This window comes from Pleurodeles waltl, chromosome 3_1, assembly GCF_031143425.1.
Source record: "Pleurodeles waltl isolate 20211129_DDA chromosome 3_1, aPleWal1.hap1.20221129, whole genome shotgun sequence".
In the NCBI taxonomy this organism is placed as follows: Eukaryota; Metazoa; Chordata; class Amphibia; order Caudata; family Salamandridae; genus Pleurodeles; species Pleurodeles waltl.
In genome coordinates this window covers 1,222,962,934-1,222,985,734 of record NC_090440.1, presented here as the reverse complement: position 1 = coordinate 1,222,985,734, position 22,801 = coordinate 1,222,962,934, and the positions used below count along the sequence as shown (strand labels likewise).

The following is a 22,801-nucleotide window of genomic DNA, read 5'->3' as shown; positions in this document are numbered from 1 at the left end:
GAAGCATCTTGAACTGATAGTGTTGGGAGGCTATCACAAATTGTAGGAATTTCCGATTTTTGGGAATGATCGGGATATGAAAATACGCATCTTGCAGATCTATGGAGCACATCCAGTCTCCTCGATGCAGTTGAGGGAAAATCTGGTGGAGAGCCAGCATCCTGAACTTTTGTTTATGTATTTGTTCAGCAGCCTCAGGTCTAGAATCGGTCTGAAAACTCCTTCCCGACCCTTCTTTGCTACTAGAAAATAGCAGGAGTACACCCCCTTTCCTCTTTGTGCAACTGGAACCTTTTCTATTGCTTTTTTCTGTAACAGAGCATGAACCTCTTTGTGTAATAAGCTCATGTGAGCCGGACTGGATTTGGTTGGTGGCAAGTGAGGAGGAGGTTGCCAGAAAAGAAGAGAGTATCCACTCTCTACAATGTTCAGCACCCATTTGTCTTTTGTTATGCCATGTCACTCATGAATGAACGCTGTGATACTTCACCCAACCTGGGTGGTGTACGGTATTAAGGGAAGCGAATCCTCATTGTTTTGAGGGGGCTTTGGGGGTAGACTGCTGAGGTCTGCTTGATCCTCAGTCTCTTGTGGCTTTACGAGAGAGGAAGAGGGGATGTCCCTGTTTCTGTTGTGGTCTCTGGGACCAATGAGGGGTTTGAACCCTCTGTTGGAACGGGCACCTGTCGTAAGGCCTATATCTTCGCCTGAAGTCTTTCATTCTCTCGAGGCCCACTGCCCTCATGGTGTCAACCCCCGCCTTCATACGCGCCATCTCCTCATCTGTGTGGGTTCCAAATAGCGAGTTTCCGTTAAACGGAACATTCAAGATACGCTGCTGCGCTTCCTGCTTCAATCCTGTGAATCTTAGCCAGGAAGACCTTCTCGCATAAACCCCATGTGCGTAACCATGTGCTGCCAAGTCTGCACCATCTGCAGCCACACTGATGACCTGATTGGACACCAGACTTCCCTCCTGAAGGATCTCCTGAAAATCCTGTCTGTCCTCTCTAGGTAGCTTTTCTGCAAACCTGCTCAGTGAGTCCCAGAGTGACCGATCGTATCTGCCTAGGAGTGTAGAGGCGCTGGAGACCTTCATCGTTGACGCCGCCGTGCCACACATCTTCCTCCCCAGAGAGTCCAGGTGTCTACTCTCCATGTCCGGTGGAACCGTCGAGGATGACGCCACTGAGTGTGTCTTACGGGCTGCGGCCATTATGACTGAGTCTGGTGGTTGATCAGCCCTGAGAAACAAAGGATCTTGATCAGGGGCCTTGTATTTCTTTAACATCCTAGCGGGAGCTGAACGGAGGTTTGCTGGTATTAATAAAGTCTCCATGGTTGGTTGTAGAAGACCAGGCACCAGCAGTACCAATTTCTTTGAAACCGCCCTGTGTTGCAGGGTTTCAAAGATTACCAACGAAGAGGTTGAAGGCTCCGGGACCTCAATATTCAGCTTTTGTGCTCCCCTGAGAAGCACCTTGTTGAAAGTTGTGATGTCGTCCACCGGGGAAACTCTCGCTAGTGGAGAATCCGTTAGAGTCAGGGAGTACCCTCTTACTGAAGACCCAGACGATGTGGACCAAAAAGGAGATCTTCTGTGACGGCGCGATCTTAATCTTGATCTTCTCTGGGAGCGTGACCTGCTCCTAGATCTTGTTGCAGAGCGCCGAGGCCTAGTGGCAGACTGGCGAGACGCAGAACGAGCCCGTTCTGTACGCACTGTTGCCGATGGTGTCCTTGGGAGAGAAGCCAATGGTGAGTCCATTTGCGAGTATTGAGAGTCTGGAGAAGTAGGCATTTTATTAAGACTCTCCAACCACCTGGGCGATAGGTTTATGGGCGAGATGTGCCCAGACGATGCAGCTCTCGACCGCCCAGACGATCCACTCCTTATAGAGACCACTGGTGTTGGAGTGTTCTTATCAGCTGGTGGTAGCTGACGCTCTTCTCCTTGCGAGATAGGCAACACCTGTGTCAACGTCGGAAGATGTGCTGACGTCGAAGGGAGTACAACGGACTGCTCAGGTCTCGAAGTCGAGCGCCTCAACGGTGACCGGTGGTCCCTTGAATGCGACCTGCTCGACATCGTGTGCCTCACCGTCGAGTGATGGGCCGCTGATGACGGAAGTCTTTGCTCTCACCGTTTAGGCGATCTCAACATCATCTTCCGTGCCGTCGAGGGATGTGAGGTCTTTGACGGCGAATGAGCACAACGGTGCTGGCTCAACATCGAGCGGTGGGTTGCCATCGACAGAGATCTGCCCTTACGATGGCTATGTACCTTCGACGTCGTATCCATCGACGTCGGTCGGGTCGCCGTTGACAGTGATCTTTGACGATGCCACGGTGGCAGCAATGACGTCGACAGGGAACAGACAGGCACCTTCTTACCAGCTGACGTTGATCTAGGCTGTCTCTCCTGAGAATGGCTTGTTGACTGCCTGGGAAGTACAGAGCACGATGTCTTCTGCCTCTCATGAAGACCATGAAGCCTGATTTTCTCTATGTCTTTCAGAGTCCTTTTTGACATGTTCTTGCATTGTCTGCATGTGTCAGGGCAGTGGCTATGAGGCAGACACACAATACAGAGAGAGTGTGGATCAGACTGGGCCTTCTTCGTCCCACAGGAAGGGCACTTCACAAAAAGAGAAGGCATTTTCCGGTCAGGAAAAAATCCCTTGACTCAGACAAAGGTGAAAAACATTGAGTGAAGATAGAAAAAATGCTGTTTTGAAATATTTTTCTGTGAAAAACTCTGAAAAATTGAGAGCTCAATGCTCCAGGATCCTTTCAGAAGAAGCCGGAAAAAAGAGCTGACCTAACTGTGAACCAACTGTCACCTCTCCTTCACCCCTGAGGCATGGTGGGATACTGTAGGTGCTCAGGGTCTTAAAGGCACGGTGCCAAATTTTCTCTTTTTCACTTCTGTTGCTACTGCTTCTTTCCCTGGGCCCAACTATGGGATTTGGAAAGTTTTTTCTTCTTGTAATTTTGAAAGGGAGTGTTAAAAAACAAAAAAAAAAAATAAATAGAAAAACTCCATAGAAATAAAGCATTTTAGCCTGTTTATCAATATAGTCTACATTGCTGCTGTACACATGTATACATGAGTTTGGTATGAAAATTGTCTACTAAAAATGCTATATATTTTTTGTGTATTTTTCATACTTATACATGTGTGTATTTTATGTATGCTCTTGGGTCCCCGCACGAGGTTGGGAATATTCAATGTTTATGACTATTGATGAGGATCCCCTGGAAGAGAAATGTGTAAGTCACCCATACAGCAGGCCTATTGAGTCCTAAAGCTGGGTGCAATATACCCAAACACTTTTCTGTTTTTTTGTTTTTTTTTACTGTGGAAAAGCTTGGTCACCCAATCTGCAAGGGCAGAGTTACACGCTGACCCTCAACTGTGCTAACTCTGGAATGGTGTGACCAAAGTGACTCATCCAAGGTATCAAACAACTTATTACGTTAAGCCGGACATGATTTTCAGGTCAAAATCAATATACCAGGTTGCAGTGTGCAACTTTACTATACTGGTTGCACATGGGTTCCTATCGTCGAGAAAGCTTTCAGCCCTTGTGGGGAGACAAGCTAATGACTCCTCGGAAAGCATGCTACAGGGGCCTGACCTGGAAGAATGTGGCAGCTCTCTCTACTGTATGAAGCCACACGGAAGTTGACCCAAAAGGCGAGCTTCAAAGGAGAAGCTACCTTTGAAGGGCAAATGGGTAATACTTCGGAGATGTGCTGCTCTATCGTTCAGGCAGACAAGCTAGCACTTGGGATAGGAGAGGGAAAACAACTTGTCAAGTCGGTCTTCTAGGGGCGTGTAGTTCCCTTCATAGCCCCCTGGGATGGGCTAAGGAGCTCAACACACCAAAAGAGTTGTCCCGCCAAACTGGAAGAGGACAGAATGGTGCATTGAGCCATGCCCAGATGCCACACTACACAGGAAGTGGTCCTCTTCATGCCTGGGGAGAGACAAAAGCAAGAAGAGGAAGGATAACCATCAAATAAGAAGTAAGCATAAGACGTTAATAGGAAAGCCAAGAAATGATAAGCAGTGGACTGACCTGAGGCCAGCTCTAAGTATTGGTATTGTACACAATAGGTCTTTAATAACAGATAACTAAAAGCTGTCTGAATAGGGAGCAAGCTAACAAGAGTGTCTATAAAACTAACCAATAGCAAGCTGCAAGCCCACTGTAACCTTACAATAGGTCATCCACAACCAAACAACTACTACTATCTGGTTGGTGACACCTAAAAAAAAAAAGTTGTAATCATATAATACTGAAGACTACAAAGATTATCATTATTTTTTTTAATTTACTTTATCAATGTACGTCCATGGCGACCAGATTTATGCACAATTTATGGAATATCAGAAGACTATTTAAATCAATCCTCTATAGATTACTTGTATGCAAATTTACTTCAAGTGCATATCCTGAAAATCTCTTGTAGAAACAACTCTCCAGGATGCATGTTAAACACATTCTGATAGAGTTTCGCACATTAATACCTAAAAGAAATGATCCTACAATTATCTTGTTATCAGACTCTAGACATAGAAAATACAATGGAATAGCAAGAAGGAGAATGTAATAAAATAGGCCAGAAGATGCCAGTCACATTTTTCGTATTCATATGTAAAAATGCTGTATAAACATAAAACTCACCAAACTGCTCACTTGCTTCAGCCACATTTGGCTTCCGTAAAAATCTCCTAGAAAAACAATAATCACAGAATTTCTCTTATAAATAATTCCTCAGTGCAAAGATATACACGTATGAATGAGAAAACATTCATAGGGTTCACATTGCAAAGGAAGCAAATGCTCTAGACACTTCTACACAGGCCTGTACTACATGTTAGTGGTTTTCTATCCCCACCACTGCCTTCTGTCTGCACTGGCTGTGAGAGAGCCCTGCTTGTATAGCATGCACCACTGACAGTTCACATGGACTGGCTCATAAGTTGTGTGTAAAACAGTGATCACAGGTATTAATTTAATGTTTATAACATAGATGCAAGACTTTCGACAAAGTCTAGGGGTCTGGTACCAAGATGGAGAGTTCTGGTCTTTGGCACGCAGTATTCTAACATGTCCAGCTCAAAAACTGCTTGTGTAGTATTTCAACAAAAGGTGAGTTTCTCCCCTTGACAAAGTTTTTGCCATCTGAAGCAGCCAACTGGCTGCAATGAGATATGGGCTTAGGCAACCTATGACCTCCTAAAAACAAGCAGTTCTTTGGTGGGACAACCAATCAGATTAGCTAGTAGCAACATACCAGACCTATATATACAGACAAGGGGATAAATTAGAAGCTGTGTGCAATATATAGTCACTGAAAAACAAAGGTTAAAGTAGTGTTCTAATTAGGAATTGAAATATCTTTACAAGAAAAAAAACTTTGAAATGCATTTTTTTTTTTTAATCTACGTGAATCACATGCTATATAGTTAGGTGAGAATGTCAGTTAAAACATACCATTTTAACCCTTTCGCTGCTGGGCCTCTGCACTCCCCCACCCCTCCCCACGCTAAGCCTTTTTTTGAGTTATTTGGGGTAGTTTGTGCTTAGGCCTCTGTTAGAAAAGGGGTCTGTGGTTGCCAGTCAGGTTAGCCCTGTCCAAGCAAGAACCCTCACTCTAGTCAGAGTAAGTCGCACACAATCCAAATTATCCTGTTCCCACCCTTCGGTAGCTTGGCACACTGAGCAGTCAGGCTTAACTTAGAAGGCAATGCGTAAAGTATTTGTGCAATAAATAATGCAATAACACAGTAGAAGAACACAAAAATACATCACACAGTGTTTAGAAAAATATATAATATTTCTCTGGATAAATGCAGGTGAAAACGACTAAGATGCAATAAGTACATGTTGAGATATCACTGTAAAAATGATATAAAGTGTCTTTAGTCTCTTAAAAGCAACAAATGTCTCTTACAGGCACAATGTACCTGGTTTGCGTGCAAAATCTCTGCAAGGACCCGCGGAGGAGGAGATGCGTGGAAAACACAGAGGTGTGTGTCGATTTCTCTGGCCGCACACGCGATGAGTCATTTCTTTTTCACGCAGGGAAGGCTTTGCGTCGATTTCCGGCGCTCAGTCCTGGATCCTCTTTGGTTTGCGGGGTTTTCAGACATCCTGGGGACGATGCGTTGAAATCTGGTGCTGACAGGACGAAGTCACAGGGCCTGCGTCGATCCGGTGGGCGGAAATTTCTACCGCACGGCAGGCGCTGCGTCGATTCCTCTCTGGAAATCAGGCTGTGTTGTTCCGGCTCGGCTGTGCGTCGATCCTGTGGGCCGTGCATTGAATTTCCGGTCGCTACACTGGCACTGAGTCGATCTTGTTGCGAAGTCAGTCTGCGTTGTTCCAGTTCAGCTTTCGGTGAATTTTTCACTGCAATGCAGGCTATGCATCGTTTCTGGCAGGCTGTGTGTTGATTTTCGCTACAGAAGGAGTTCTTCTTGCAGAGATGAAGTCCTTTTGGTTCTGAGACTTCAGGGAACAGGAGGCAAGCTCTATCCAAGCCCTTATTAGTAACTTAATGCGGGTGTAATCTAATGGGAGAAACAATAGCGCTCGAGGCAATGAGGTAAATATCAAGTGAAAACAATATCCAAAACGGTGCACCCTGGAAGGGCCCCACCCCTAAGCCCTAACTGTGTGCTAAAACGCACAATTCTTGAACCATACACAACAAAAGGCACTTGTTAAATTACCATTATTAAACAAAGAGTACTATAAAGTCAATGTCTGGAGACAAAAAAAACACCTCCCATATATTGCCGGAGAAATGTAATAAACAATTATTAACACAAAATGCAAAAGAACTTAAAGCTGATATTTCAATGTCCTGTAATTGAATAAGGATATCCAAGTCCAATTCAATTCATATTGATGAAGATTAACGTATGCGTTGTTCCAGTCTCTTTGATGATCAAATATAAATGTCCATTGATATTGAGTCTCTTTGATGATCAAATATCAATGTCCACTGATATTGATATTTGATCATCAAAGAGACTGGAACAACACATACGTTAATCTTCATCAATATGAATAGAATTGGACTTGGATATCCTTATTCAAGTACAGGACATTTGAATATCAGCCTTAAGTTCTTTGGCATTTTATGTTAATAATTGTTTATTACATTTCTCTGGAAATATATGGGAGGTGTTTTTTTTTGTCTCCAGACATTGACTTTATAGTACTCTTTGTTTAAAGTACCTTTTGAAGTGTATGGTTCTATCTACCTTGGAGAGCACTTCTCAGCACAGCCACAGCCAGAGAGCAGCAAGGCAGCAGGGCAACAGCAAGGAAGCAGTCCTTCACAGAAAGCAGTCAGGTGAGTCCCTTGGGCAGCCAGGCAGTTCTTCTGGCAGGTTGCAGGTTCTGGTTCAGGTTCTCTTCTCCAGGAAGTGTCTGTGACAAGAGTGTCTTGTCAAGAAATGTCTGATGAAGTAGAGTGTCTACCTCAGAAGTGTCTGAGTTGGTAGGGTCGGAGATCCTGCTTAAATACCCAAATGTGCCTTTGAAGTGGGGAAGACTTCAAAGAGTGGCTTAGAAGTGCACAAGGTCCCCTTTCAGTTTCATCCTGTCTGCCAATAGGGGGGGTGGCAGTCCTTTGTGTGAGGGCAGGCTACTGTCATTTGACAGGTAAGTGTCAAGCCCTCCACCCTTCCAGCCCAGGAAGACCCATTTAATATGTAGATACATGCAAGTGTAACTGAGCATCCTGTGTTTGGGGTTGTCTGAGTGAATGCACATGGGAGCCGTGAACTAAACCTAGCCAGACGTGGATTGGAAGGCACAGAAGGATTTTAGTGTAGAGAAATGCTCACTTTCTAACAGTAGCATTTCTAAGATAGTGATATAAAATCCAACTTCACCATTAGCAAGATTTTGTATCACCATTCTGGCCATACTAAATATGACCTGGCTACTCCTTTCAGATCAGGATCTACCACTCAAACAGTATACGAGGGTGGCCCTAATGCTATCCTATAAACGGAGCAGGCCCCACAGCAGTGTAAAAACAACTTTAAGAGTTTTACACTACAACGACATATAGAACACACATTCATGTCCTGCTTTTTACCTACATAGCACCCTGCCCTATGGGCTACCTAGGGCCTACCTTAGGGGTGACTTATGTAGAAAAAAGAGAGTTTAAGGCTTGGCATTTACTTTTAAATGCCAAGCTGAAGTGGCAGTGAAACTGCACACACAGGCACTGCAGAGGCAGGCCTGAGACATGGTTAGGGGGCTACTTGTGTAGGTGGCACAACCAGTGCTGCAACCCACTAGTAGCACATGTAGTGCACTTGACTAGGGACTTACAAGTAAATTAAATAAGCCAATTGGGTATGACCCAATGTCACCATGTTTTAGGGAGAGAGCATATGCAATTTAGAACTGATTAGCAGTGGTTAGGAGCATAGATATGTCCATGCTGGGCTGCACCCTACCCCTATATATAACAAACAACCCCTGGCTGCTAGTGGGCTTTCTGTCTCTCTGGGGGGAGGGGGGGAAATCAAGGATAATACCACAATCTGCCCCTCAGAAAGGAGGGGAGGGGGGGGGGATTTCTATTTTTCTATTTTCATGGGTGTGGGGCTATAGCCATGCCCATGCTAGGTAGCTATCATTCCTACAATTCTTTAAAAAAAAAATAATAATCACTGGTGTCTAGTCAGCTTTCTGCCCCTAGATGGAGGGGTAACTGCCCTCATCTGCCTCCCGGGGGGGGGCAGAAAGACTGTTTACCATTTGTATGGGGTTGGGGGCTTGGCCATGCCGTGCAGCCCCCATCCATAAAATTACAACAAAAAAAGTAATCCAAGATGTCTAGTGGTCTTTCGGCCATCCCCCCCCCTCCCAAGGGAGGGTAGATGGGGTAGTTCCCCCAATCCAGCGATGTGGAATTCCTATCGCCTCACACCTAAGACATATTGTTTGGGGTCAAGGGCAACAAGTTTGCATCTTTATTTTGTCCTTGGGACAAGTAGGACCAACTCCCTGCAGAACAAACCCTTTGGCTGTCAATTTGCAGAGAAGGGAACTGTATGCAGTTGAGGTAATATGTGTGTCCATATGTTAATGCTGTTCGAATTTGTATTTATGGTTCAATAATAAAAAGCCTTCATTATTAGGGTGAGCGCTGTAAATAAATGTTTTAAGGGCACAATGCACTACTGACAGTGGTTCCAGTAAAAAAAAAAAAAAAAAAAAAAAACGTGTACACGCATTTGAAAGGTTTAATATTATCAGGCTACATATAATGCTCCCAGAATGCTCTCTGATTAGATGCAAATGTTTGCAGAAGCATGTAAGCAAGAGTGATGAGTCTTTGCTTTAAAATAAGTAGAAAAAAATGTTTTGCTACTACGTAATTTTAGGTGCTATTTCTATGAAGAGTCATTTAGTATAATGTGTTGATGCATGCTGGTATTTCCAAAAAATATTCCTAATGGAAAATCAGTGTAAACATTTTCAACAAGATTATGGGAAGCATGAAAATAAACAACCACTGGCAAAGCCATCCGATCCAACATTTTTTGCCAGTTTTTTGGTTTCATCAATGCATGTCTTGTTTTGACATGGCTTTTGTAACACTTTATTGTTGTGGGAGCTTCCAGGCCCTCACCATTGTAACAAACACTGGCAAAAAGAAAAAAAAAATTGGGTCTCAAAAAGCACACACTGCCACCAGTGGCATAACAAAGGGCCCCACAGCTCCACTCCAGGGGGCCCCTTAGCACAGCACCTGCTCTGAGTGAGTCACGAATGGGAGTGGGTGGGGTCTCCATGTTCTTTGCAGGGGGGCCTCCTCCAGTTTCGTTACGCCACTGATTGCCATAGTAGTTCCTGGCACTGAACAAAACTACTTTGTGTGCCAATATGCTCCTCGTGGAAGAGCAGAATGCGGTGGCTCACAGTAAGGCCAGCCAATAGACAGAGAGAGAAACAAACGTTTATTAAAACAAAATGTCTTTGTTAACGCCGGACCTAATTAGGGACCCAATTCTTAAAGAAAGTCACAAACGTGCACCCAGCGGTTATGTCTTTGAATTAGTGGCTTTCATGAATTCACAAGAACTTACAGAAGTAGACCAGGAAATTGTACTCCTAGAAAATATTTGTGAACTGTATTGTAGCACAAGCAAATACGCATGTGTAGATTTGCTCATGTGAAAATCTACTGAGCGTTTACAAGTTCACTTTCCTTTAACCACTTTTTTTCCACAACCCTGGAAGAACTTCTACTTCAGCCATTGTCAGGAGTACATTTTCAACCTTTCTCATTATGGGAAAAGACTATAGAAGAGCCTGTGAAAAACCTTAAAACATGAAAGTTAGTAGGGTTGCAGACTCAAAGGCATTTCTGCCCTGGAACTGCTGCTTACTGCTTCCTCCTGCCCCAGTATGCAGATCTGCGGAAAGGTGGCAAAATGAGGAAATTGCTATAGTACGGATTGAAATTGCAAGTATTCAAGCCCTACTATATTAGTAGCCCTGACATAATAAGAAAGGCTATTATCAGAGCTCTTACATAATGAGATTGCTGCCATAATTTGTCGCTGCACTACATGGCATCAAAGAGACAAGCTGAAATTGTTACAGGGCAAGTAGGTTTAAGAAGCAACCTGTCCCATGGGCAAACAGATATTTTATTAAATTCCACACCCCTGCCAATCTACCCCCCAGAGGGGGAGAAAGACTGCTTCCAAATATTTATTGGGTGGGGCACTGTCATGTCCATGTTGGGCAGCACCTACCCTTACAAATATATATAACAAAAAAAACAATCTGCTCTTTCACAAAGAGCATATCAGCACACAAAGTAGCTTTGTTCAGTGGCAGGAACTACTGTGGCAATGTGTGCTTTTTGAGACCTGAAAATACTTTTGCGTTTTGCCAATGTTTGTTACAATGGTGAGGGCCCGACAGCCCCCACAACAATAACTTTTTAAAAAAGAAATGTCAAAACAAGACACGCACTGAGACATCCAAACGGCTAACCACCAATGTCAGACATAATGTTTTGCCATTGCTTGTTTATTTTCATCATTCCATAAACTTGTTGAAACTGATTACACGGATGTTCTATTATTAATATTATTTGAAAAAACTAGCATGCATCAATACATTTCAAGAAATTGTACCTAAAATCTCACCCTAATTTAGCAGAACATTTTCTTCCTAGCTGCATTTTTTGTGACAATTTTATTTTGAAAGAAAAGACTCATCAATATTGCTTTCAAGTTTTTGCAAATATTTGCATTTAATCAGAGAATTCTGGAAGCATATGTAGTCTCATATTGTTAAACGTTGCAAACGTGTGTACACTTTTTTTCTGGAATCAGTGTCAGTATTCCAGTCCGAGCTACCAACATTTATTTGGAGCACTCACCCCAATAATAAAGTGTAGGAAAGTACCATCTTGCCTGGCATGTTACCCCCATTTTTCACTGTATATATGTTGTTTTAGTTGTATGTGTCACTGGGACCCTGCCAGCCAGGGCCCCAGTGCTCATAAGTGTGCCTGACTGTGTTACCTGTGTTATGACTAACTGTCTCACTGAGGCTCTGCTATCCAGAACCTCAGTGGTTATGCTCTCTCATTTCTTTCAAATTGTCACTAACAGGCTAGTGACCAATTTTACCAATTTACATTGGCTTACTGGAACACCCTTATAATTCCCTAGTATATGGTACTGAGGTACCCAGGGTATTGGGGTTCCAGGTGATCCCTATGGGCTGCAGCATTTCTTTTGCCACCCATAGGGAGCTCTGACAATTCTTACACAGGCCTGCCACTGCAGCCTGAGTGAAATAACGTCCACGTTATTTCACAGCCATTTACCACTGCACTTAAGTAACTTATAAGTCACCTATATGTCTAACCTTTACCTGGTAAAGGTTAGGTGCAAAGTTACTTAGTGTGAGGGCACCCTGGCACTAGCCAAGGTGCCCCCACATTGTTCAGGGCAAATTCCCCGGACTTTGTGAGTGCGGGGACACCATTACACGCGTGCACTACACATAGGTCACTACCTATGTGTAGCTTCACAATGGTAACTCCGAATATGGCCATGTAACATGTCTATAATCATGGAATTGCCCCCTCTATGCCATCCTGGCATGGTTGGCACAATCCCATGATCCCAGTGGTCTGTAGCACAGACCCTGGTACTGCCAAACTGCCTTTTCAGGGGTTTCACTGCAGCTGCTGCCAACCCCTCAGACAGGTTTCTGCCCTCCTGGGGTCCAGCCAGGCCTGGCCCAGGATGGCAGAACAAAGGACTTCCTCTGAGAGAGGGTGTTACACCCTCTCCCTTTGGAAAATGGTGTGAAGGCAGGGGAGGAGTAGCCTCCCCCAGCCTCTGGAAATGCTTTCTTGGGCACAGATGGTGCCCATTTCTGCATAAGCCAGTCTACACAGGTTCAGGGACCCCTTAGCCCTGCTCTGGCGCGAAACTGGACAAAGGAAAGGGGAGTGACCACTCCCCTGACCTGCACCTCCCCTGGGAGGTGTCCGGAGCTCCTCCAGTGTGCTCCAGACCTCTGCCATCTTGGAAACAGAGGTGCTGCTGGCACACTGGACTGCTCTGAGTGGCCAGGGCCAGCAGGTGACGTCAGATAGCTATTTGCCATTTTAACAAAAACTGTATATGTTATTGCTCTAATTCAAAGTTCCTAACTTACCTGTGTGGAGTACCTTGCATTTAATGTAATTACTTCAAATCCTGAACTTGTGGTTCTAAAAATAAATTAAGAAAATATATTTTTCCATATAAAAACTATTGGCCTGGAGTAAAGTCTTTGAGTGTGTGTTCCTCATTTATTGCCTGTGTGTGTACAACAAATGATTAACACTACCCTCTGATAAGCCTACTGTTCGTCCACACTACCACAAAATAGAGCCATTAGTATTGGCAAATGTACACTCTGCCAAAATCCCGACGCGCACGGCACGGGTTTATTCGCTCCACAAATACTTGAGGCTTATCATGGCCATCATTTGCCAATACTATTTGATTTCTCCCAAGGACTCATGACTACCAGCAGCTTGATCTATGTACCTTTCGTGTTTACATATAATGTTTTATATACATCTGAAGCCTTGACAAAGTCTTGAAGACGAAACACTTGTTGGCTGTTTTGCTGTATGGACTTATTGTTACATTCGAACATCCTATTGTAACTTTGACCATTTATCACCATCTGGCTGCTCTGGACACATGGTCATTTTGTACAACGCAGTCTTTTGATTTAGATTTCTACTTTCTACCTGCACTTATAATAAATATCTACACATCATCTTCCAAGAACAAACTTTCTATTTATTCTTGAACATTATCAGGATCAGGATTCATGCTACTGGTGTGCCCTGGCCACTCTTCTTTCAATAGGTAGTGACTGCATGTTGCCCTCCCCCACAAAGTTCCTGATATTTCAAAGAATGGGGAACATGAAGCGCATGTTTAAGCCTTTAATTCTACTAACAAAAAGGAATCCGACGGCCGCTGGGCATGTTAAAATCTTTATCCCTTTATTCAGGTTTCGAAGCACGTTGTACTGCAATTCACGTTCCCTTGTTTCCTGTTGACACAGCAGTGCGGGTTCCCGCCTCTGAAATGTTACATCCATGAGTCGACTGCAAGCGTACATCTTACACGCTTGGAATGTTGAACAGCCTCAGGTGTCCTCATTATTGCTGCACTAGCAAACACCTGGAATTCCAAGAACAACACATGCCAGCCTTGCAGCTCCTGAGAACGCCGCCAAAAGACAACATTCTCAAGTTGCCAGAAGCAGAACATGGCAGCCTTGCGGCCAATTCAAACGCCATATTAGTTACGCTCACTACAACGGTAAGGGGACATGCACTCTCCCAACCCTCAGAGGCTCACTAATGCCTTGGTTGACAGCGCGCCTCGCTGGCCACATTAAAACTAATAATACTGTGGCTCACCAGTCTCATGCTCACAACGCCTGCTCTGTAAAGTCTCCATGAGGATCAATCACTCCCATCGGTATCTCTTTACATACTTTCAGTTCACTCCCCACAGCAAGTTTTGCTAAAGCAAATAAAATGTTGAACAAGCTAACTCACACACTGTTGGCACAGATTACAGAGGTTACATCAGTCACGCTCAATCTGCGTACTTCAGTCAAACTCCCTTACACTTATATATAAGGTAGTCTGTCTGGTGTAAAAGACACTGGTGGGGCTTTCGGGTGTTTCTCTTCTCTCCATAAGGCTTCAACCTCTCTTCTCTTTGTTTCTTCTATCTTCATACGCAAGGTTTCGTTTCTAAATTGTCACCAGTGTTGTAAATAAAGATGGCTCTCATTTTGACCCGGCCAGCGGCTTCTCTTTGGGAAACCTCGGGTTTTGCCTCAGCCTTTGGTGGGACACCAAGAGCAGGAACATCCCAGGAGCTACTATACGCGGGATAATTAAGTGACAATTTATTTTTATCCCTTCCTTTTCTTATCTTCCTTCTTTTTTTAAAATTCTAATTCATACTCAAACAGACTGTTACCCTCGGCAAAGTGTTCTCTATATATTTCCACTTTCTGCCAAATCTTATAATTATTTTAGTTGGGTTGGTGTTATCTTGATCCACATAATTAACAAATACCCCACCTCTCCTCATACCGGATTCAGAGAGACACCATATAAAAATATGGGGAAAAAAAGCACTCAAAACTGAGTCACCCCCCAACCTTAAAAGATAGTACTTCTATATTAAAATACATTTCAGGGGCTATGGGTATGATAGACAAACAAATTGCTAACGTAGAGGGGAAAATCCTGACATCTAAAGACCATAGTACCCAATCCCTAACGGACGTAGTGATAACTGATGATTTTATAAGGTGTAATAATGATGCACTGAACAGAGATGTAATAGAAAAAAATTGATGCATTCAAAACATTTCAGACTCAATCCTCTCACTAGATGACCTTTCACCTGTAGCCAAACGACAAAGGAAGCCGCCGCCAGAGAAGGCAGACAACACCCCTAAAAAATCTCTAAAGAATGACTCGGTACCCACACTCGATAGAAAGCCCATAAAGAAGTCAGCTCGCAAGAAACTCCTAATTAAACCAGCAGACACGACTAGTTCTCTCCTAGCCAACCTCTGTGACCTAATAAATAGCATGAACTCATCATTTGGGGCCAAATTGGATTCCCTGTTGGAACGCTTAAAAGTAGTGGAGTGTAGGGTCGAGGCAGGCATGGGATCTGTAAAGTCTTTATACCCAGAGGCTCTACATGACCTAAATCAAAACCAAAGTATAATATTGCCAAATTCAAACTTCGAGCGAAATTTTGAACCCATACTCATAGATAAGGCTAATGACCCACACTCGTTCCCAAGGCTTTTGATTAAACCACAGGTATCTTCCGTAACAGCAAGTACTAGCCATATACTCCCTATTCACAAGCCTCCATCTAGTACACAATCATTCCCACCAGCACTAACTACTAATCATAAACAAGCTTCCACATTGCCCAATACTTCTCCACCAATTAGGATAAATACTCTCCAAACAGACATAGGAAGGTCCCAACATATTGAAACAAGACCCCCGAACTCCACATACATACCTAGTGATCACTTACATCTTCCTCCGGAGGCATCCCCATATGTAGTGGTCCTGTCAAACGTTCCCCCCATAGGTGATCAATACCGGGAAACGTGGCCGGCATTGAGGAATAAGGCCCTGAACTGGATAGGAACACGCTTGGGTCCTGGGGGGGTGGGGGTCTTATTTAACGATATAAAAATGGTAAGAAAAGTAAAGTGGCTAGGAAACAGGGAAAAAGTAGCGGAAGGAGACTGTGTGGTACTTTCATTTAAGACACCAGACCTGGTCCACAGTATCATCCACAAACTAGGCGCTAGACAAGTCACTTGCCAAGGAATCTCACTGCTACCCCTGGGTTTCTTTTATCCAAGATCTCCGGGGCGTAATGTTAGGAACCTACAACCCGTAAATGAACAAGTACTAAATACCTTGGGCCATAATCCTCTTAGTAATAGATTTCTACCTCTTCAAACGCTAGAAGATTTGGACTGACTAAACAGGAACCAGATAGATCCCCTATATGACCTTGCCCCGGATGTAAATAAAGAAAGACCTACTGAGAATAGCGGCAATGTATCCCAAGAGAAGGCACCCGATCGGAACATCATAGATATCCGTTCGAATCAGGGAAACCAACTCCCTCCAATAATCTACACTCAAGACGATGTACAACCTATACCATCTATAGAGGAGGTGCCCCCTCAACCCTATCAATACACGGGAACAACTATACTCTATTGGAATGTGGCAGGCCTAACCAATAAGATCAACAACGAACTCTGGGTGAATTTCATCAGGGATTTTCCCTGTATTTGTCTCCAGGAGACCTGGACACTAAATCCAGTTCACATAAATGGGTATAAGACATTCCATACACCAGCTGTACAGGTTAATCACGGCAGGCCAAAGGGAGGCTTATGTACATATATCTCAAACAAGGCACGGCTAAATAACCCAAAAATGCAAATTACAAAAACCTATTATCAAATGATTGAATGCAACTTGGACCAGAACACGCACCTAGTACTCATCAACTTCTATAATAATGCAACCCACAGAGAAGTCCCCAAAATTTTAACAGAGATGGGTGAGGACCTAGAGGAAATATGCGCGAGCAATAGACGCGAGACCCTCATTATATGGGGGGGCGACTTTAACATACACCTCTGCAAGGAACTTACAGGAAAGGTGTGTGGCTGGGATACCGAAGATCTTGGCCTAGGATTGCACTTCTCACATACCATTCAAGGAGAGGCAATGAATTCAGTGGCTCAAAAATATAATTTGTTTTTTGTAAATGAATTACTGACTAAAGAACTACAGCTTAAACCAACCTTTAATGGAAGGGGTGCACACACAATTATTGATTATATTTTAATGTCAACTCATTTTTTACACTATTTTATTAATTATACAATCCACGATATCGCAATAAGCGACCATTTCCCCCAAAGCTTGGAACTTTCATTAATCCCTCCCACACAGGCTAAAACCAGAGAGGTAACAATGGCAAACGATATTGAACTAGCCCTGGGTAATGGTTACACTTTGAGATGGACTCAGACTGACCCACAGGCATTATTGAAAGACATATTATGTGAACATACCCAAGTGTTCTTAGATTGCCTTAGTGAAGACACGGACCCTGGACAACGCCTAAGTGCCTTTCAACAGATAACCTATGCTGTAAAAAACGCCCTCACGGTTAGGTCTGGAGGGGCAGGGGGCAAGAAAAGGGAAATCGGTTGGTTTGACCACGATTGCACGAAAGCGCACACAAGATTAAAAAAAGCCCTAAGCGCCCCCATAAGATGTCAGACTGAAATACGTACCTGTAGACAGGCATACAAGATAGCCACAAAAAAGAGGAAACTCGCCTTGAGAGAGAAGTCATGGGACAACCTACACAGAGCCAGTCTGACGAAAGACAACGCCCTCTTCTGGAAAACAATAAATTCTCCCGTTCTAGGGGCCAATAATACCCCCAGCATGGAAATTGCAATTTCGGAAGAGGACTGGATTACATACTTTTCTAAAATATACTGTCAACCCAATGACAGAGCTCCCCCGGACCTTTTAAAAGTCCCAGATCCTGAGGAAGTCCGACACCTAGCAGTATCACCTCAGTTTACCTTAGGGGAGGTAGTAGAAGCTATAAACACAAGCAAAGCTGGGAAAGCGCCAGGGCCTGATGGTGTCCCAATTGATCTATATAAAGCTAACATTGACTTATGGGGCCCCCTACTGACGCAGGTACTGAGGGCCATTTGCTCACAAGGCCCACCATCAACATGGCGTCATTCTATCATCATACCCATATACAAAAAGGGCGATCGTCTAAACCCAGCCTGTTATAGGCCAATCTCCCACCTTGATACATCAGCCAAATTAGCAGGGAGAATAATTTTAAACAGACTTCAAATATGGGCGGAAGAAAATAATATTTTATCCCCAGTGCAGTATGGCTTCCGCACAGGACTAGGCACAGTGGAACAGGCTCTGAACTTAACTATTCTAGTGGGGAAGTATACGAAGACTAGAGAGGGTAATTTGCATCTGGCCTTCATAGACTTGTCCTCAGCATTTGACTGCGTCCTGCATGAAAAGTTATGGGACATCCTAACAAGCATGGGAGTTGAACCAACAATAGTCCATTTTATAAGAGAACTGTATACTGGGTGTGGAGCAAGTGTAAGGTACGGGATGAGAGGGGAATGCACTAAGTCTTTCGGTATATACAAAGGGGTGCGTCAAGGTTGTGTTTTAGCACCACTACTATTTTCATTATATATAAATAACCTAGAAAATGAATTGATAAACAAATGTAAAGATCTCCCACAAATAGGTAACCGCCCCGTCCCTGCACTTCTTTACGCAGACGATGCAGTACTCATGGCCACGACACCGCTAGCCCTCCAGAAACTCCTAACCTCCTGTATAAATTACATGACAGCCCTGGGCCTCACAGTTAACCGTTCGAAAACGTTCATAATGAACTGTGGCAGGAAACTGAGTAAGCCCTATAAAACTACTATTCAAGAGGACAAAGTGAAGATAGCTCCCACCTTCTCATATTTGGGCATAATGTTTGACAAACAGGCCACCTGGGCACACTGTGTGAAAACAAAAAAAGACCAGATTATTAAAACAACGGCGGCCTTGAAGATTTTCTCCAAAAAGCTAGGGGGAATCTCCCCGTCAAACATGGGAAAAATCTACAAAGCCAAATGTATCCCGGCGGCTACCTATGGAGCATGCATTTGGGGGTACACGAACTGCCATGCGATACAGTTGGTGGAAAATGACTTTCTGAGATATCTACTATTGGCACCAAATAGCACGTCATCATATTTTAGCCATTCGGAACTTAGGGTCCACTTTGTAACTGATTTAATTAAGATACAGCCTTTATTATTATGGCACAAAGTGTGGACCTCTGAGCATACCGGACTAAACCAGGCCATACTATCCGACTGTATGAATCTAACACACTCGTATAGAGTTCCCTGGCTAAAATATATCATGACCTTTTTCAAAAATATGGGCTGCGAAGCGTATTATCTAAACCCACAATCACTGGAAAAAATAACCAGGAGAGACTTGAAGGCTCTGACTTTGAAGTATTTGGATGAACAGAGATGGGAAGTGGAATCAAAAAAACCAACAGTAATGTCTAATCAACTAATTCTGTCGACGGACGCAGTCCAGCCCTACTTAGTAAGCGTGGTAAATCCCCGACATCGATTTGTTCTCACAAGATTCCGCTTAAATATCTTCCACCGGCTAGTAACTTTTCCGACTATGCGTGACTGGAGTACAGTTTTAAGAGCATGTCCATGTGATGCGAAAGCTCCCCAATCTACAATGCATGTGGTCCTCTTCTGTAAATTTTATGATATACCAAGAAAACGCTTTTTACTGCCTTTTTTAAGATCAACTAATATGCGCAAGTGTCGCGACGCGTATTTTAGCTTACAGATTTTATCCTCTATTGAAATATGTGGAATTTTAGCAAATTTTTTATGTACAGTACTCTCTGTAAGGAAGTCTATGGGTGTACTGAATTAAATTTACTTCTAAATCTGCAATTTCTGGCAAATTCTTTACTCCCCAAAAAAAAAAAAAAAAAAAACACCGTAATTGAACCTGTCCTTGCACTGATGTATATTTATCAAGTTTTATATATACCTGTTCTTGAATGAATTAAGGATGTGTCTTATAATCTTACTTATTTTATGTACAACCCTTCTTATATTTATTTATTACCAATGTGCTATTACTTGACACTTTTATGGCTCGTTGAAAGCCGAATAAAGTTTTGTTTGATTTGATTTGAAGATGGCTCTCTTGTAAACAGAAGTCAGGTAGCCAGTCACTTAGGTTAAAAGTGTATATTTATTAAAAAGAAGTCTCTTAGATTACAGGTAAATGCATACATGCCCCACCAGGAACAGCATCCTTATTCTCACCTCACTCTCTCCAACTGATACTCTTACCAGCACTGGCACCCATCAACATTGCATTACATCACACACACTGGCTAAGCAGCAGGTAACTGAGATCTGTAGAGAGGATGCACTACAGCAACATCATGTCTTAACACATGGCAAATGTAAAAAGGACACATACTCCCTTATTCTTTGCACATCTTTCTGAAATCCTGTATCTGAATATATATATGACTATAAGAGCCACAGATAACTATCTTGTCTTCAGAAAACTACTCGAGTTGGCTCTTTACTTCATAACCACCATATTCAAACAGCTATAGACTGCATATGCCTATGTTGGTAAATATTTTTCATCTGATTATGTGTATATTCTAGTTATAAATAGTACTTTAGAAAATATGTATCACTATTATAACAATAAACTACACACACTCTCTAAACCAGTTTAACTAATGTATACCTACTCATGATTTGTATATGTATGTACATATATCTGTGTGTATTCATGTGTGTATGTATGTGTGTGTGTGTATATATATATGTATATATATGTGTGTGTGGATGTTATTCTATGCTTAACATGTTCATAGGTCATTGCATAACTCCTAAATAAGTTGTTATATTAGATACTTATGAATCCCTGCTCTCATTTTATATCACACTTTGTCTACCCATCACCATATGTCATGTCTCTATCAATCTATCCTCCATTACCACTCTGACTCATCCCAAATCAATTCTACTACTTTCATCTTCTAAATAACCCTGCCTACGCTCTTCCCTCCTCTTCCACATCTAACTCACCCAAACCTCACTTTACTACCATGATCTCCCAAACAACCCTACTAAATTCTCCCTCATTTATCTCACCCTGCTACTATGATCTCCGTAACCCTTTCCACAGACTCTTCCCTCCTCCATACCCCCTTTACTCATCCCAAGCCTAAATCCTATTACCATAAACTCCCAATTAACACTTTTGGATTCTTCCCTCCTCCACCCTTCCATGCCTCAGTCAATCCAACTAACAAACTCACATATCCGCGGCTCAAGCTAACTCATAAAATAATACTAAAACTGTACCCATATTTCCCTATACTAATCCACCACTAATTCCTTTTGGGTTCCGGAGTAGCATGCTACTCACGAAAAAGCGCTTTGACGCCTCGTCAGGGGTAGTAAGCGCTATATAAATACTATTACAATACAATATCTAACGTCATATCTTTCCTTTTCAACAAATCTTTTCACTCTTTCCTTCTGCACATTCCTTTCATTTTTCCCATTTCACCATCCTCTAATACACACAAACTACCCACTCATTTGCCAGCCAGCACATTCTTTGCCTTTAGCGCTCTTCACAATTCAATAGTTACGTACCTTCTTCTTACATATTCTCACAATTACAGTTGGCACATATAGGGCCATCACTGTACAGGGAGGCCAATGGTTAGATGTGCTTGTTGTCGGCACATCTTTAGAACCCACTGACAGGCATGAAAAAAACTCGCACTATCTTCAGGCTCAACGCCAGAACTGTCAATTGGAACCCTGTCAAATAACCCATGACCATGCGTGACTAGCCAGTCCAGTGCACGGTTTTTTCCCCTTGAATTCTGGGACTTCTTGACTTGTTCATTCCGTTATAAAACTGGGGCTAAAAGTGCCAGAATTCAAGAACCAGAGAAACTTGGCAGCTATGCAATAGAGATTTATCATGAACACCCTCCCAGAATCTGAACTAACCGAGACACCTGGAGAAGACTGGTCAAAGTACGCATTATATGGGAGTATGTGTATATTGCGTAAATAAACGAGATAGGGAATGAAAGATGAAGTAAAAGGTGTGATGTAAACGGCAAATGAAGCACTGTTATGGACAAAATTAAAAATATCTAAAGTCAGCTGAAGACGGATCACTGTTTTTGCCTTGAGCTGACCTGAATATAAGGCATGAACACAGGAACGCGTTTCCAAAGCCGGTTTTTTAATAAATACTGGTTCAGGATCGGCCCCACTTAAAACCCGACCCTATGACAATAACATGCAAAATCTCTTCAACGGACATCAATGTCTGTGGGTTTGTTAGAGCTGTCTAGGTATACACGCTTCTCACTCCACCTCCCGTCCCGTCCCGTTCTCTCACTTTTTGAGCTTGTTCGACACTGCCCGATACCGCAACAGAAAATCTCCGTCCGCAGCCATTACTCGCGATACCATCTGACAGCAGAATCACAACATCCGCCCAACGTGCACGCGAGAGCCATAGAGAGAGAAATGGGCTCATGTGCCATAGGGGCCTGTCGACGGTTGCCATCTTGGATTGGGCTCACTAACAAAAATATGCTTGGAGTACAGCTTTTGCGCTGCTTCGCTTTACAGATCGGTTGCTGACAACGCCATCTTGGTGTGGCGCTCGTAGAGTCGTATCCTACATTGGGAGTGGAGTGGTTGAGTAAGGAACACAAATCTATTGGAGTTGCAGAACGGGAAACTGGAAATCAGCTAGTTTAAGACTACTTAAAAGGCGCGAGCGCTGGGAATGATGTTTTCAAAACATTGCAATCTACGAATGTCGTTCAGTTCCTGACTTATTTTTGAAAGTTTTATTGGCTTTTCAAGACTTAAACTCCCTTCCGTCCCCTTAGACTTTAGTGAACTTCTATAAGGCAGCTTAAACAAAGCCCATATTCGTATTTTAGCCACGG

At 43.2% G+C, this 22,801-nt stretch overlaps 1 protein-coding gene across 1 annotated transcript in view; it reads right to left on the bottom strand.

The window, feature by feature from the left end:
* LOC138285069 (40-kDa huntingtin-associated protein-like) overlaps nt 1-22,366 on the bottom strand; it is a 665,864-nt gene extending 643,498 nt beyond the window's left edge. Inside the window, exons 1-2 of the mRNA XM_069224556.1 lie at nt 22,240-22,366; nt 4,695-4,741 (exon numbers count right to left, since the gene is read on the bottom strand). Of these exons, the coding sequence (XP_069080657.1) occupies nt 4,695-4,741; nt 22,240-22,313 (121 nt within the window). The 5' untranslated portion in view covers nt 22,314-22,366. The remainder of the gene's footprint in view (nt 1-4,694; nt 4,742-22,239) is intronic.
* Nucleotides 22,367-22,801: the final 435 nt, after the last annotated feature.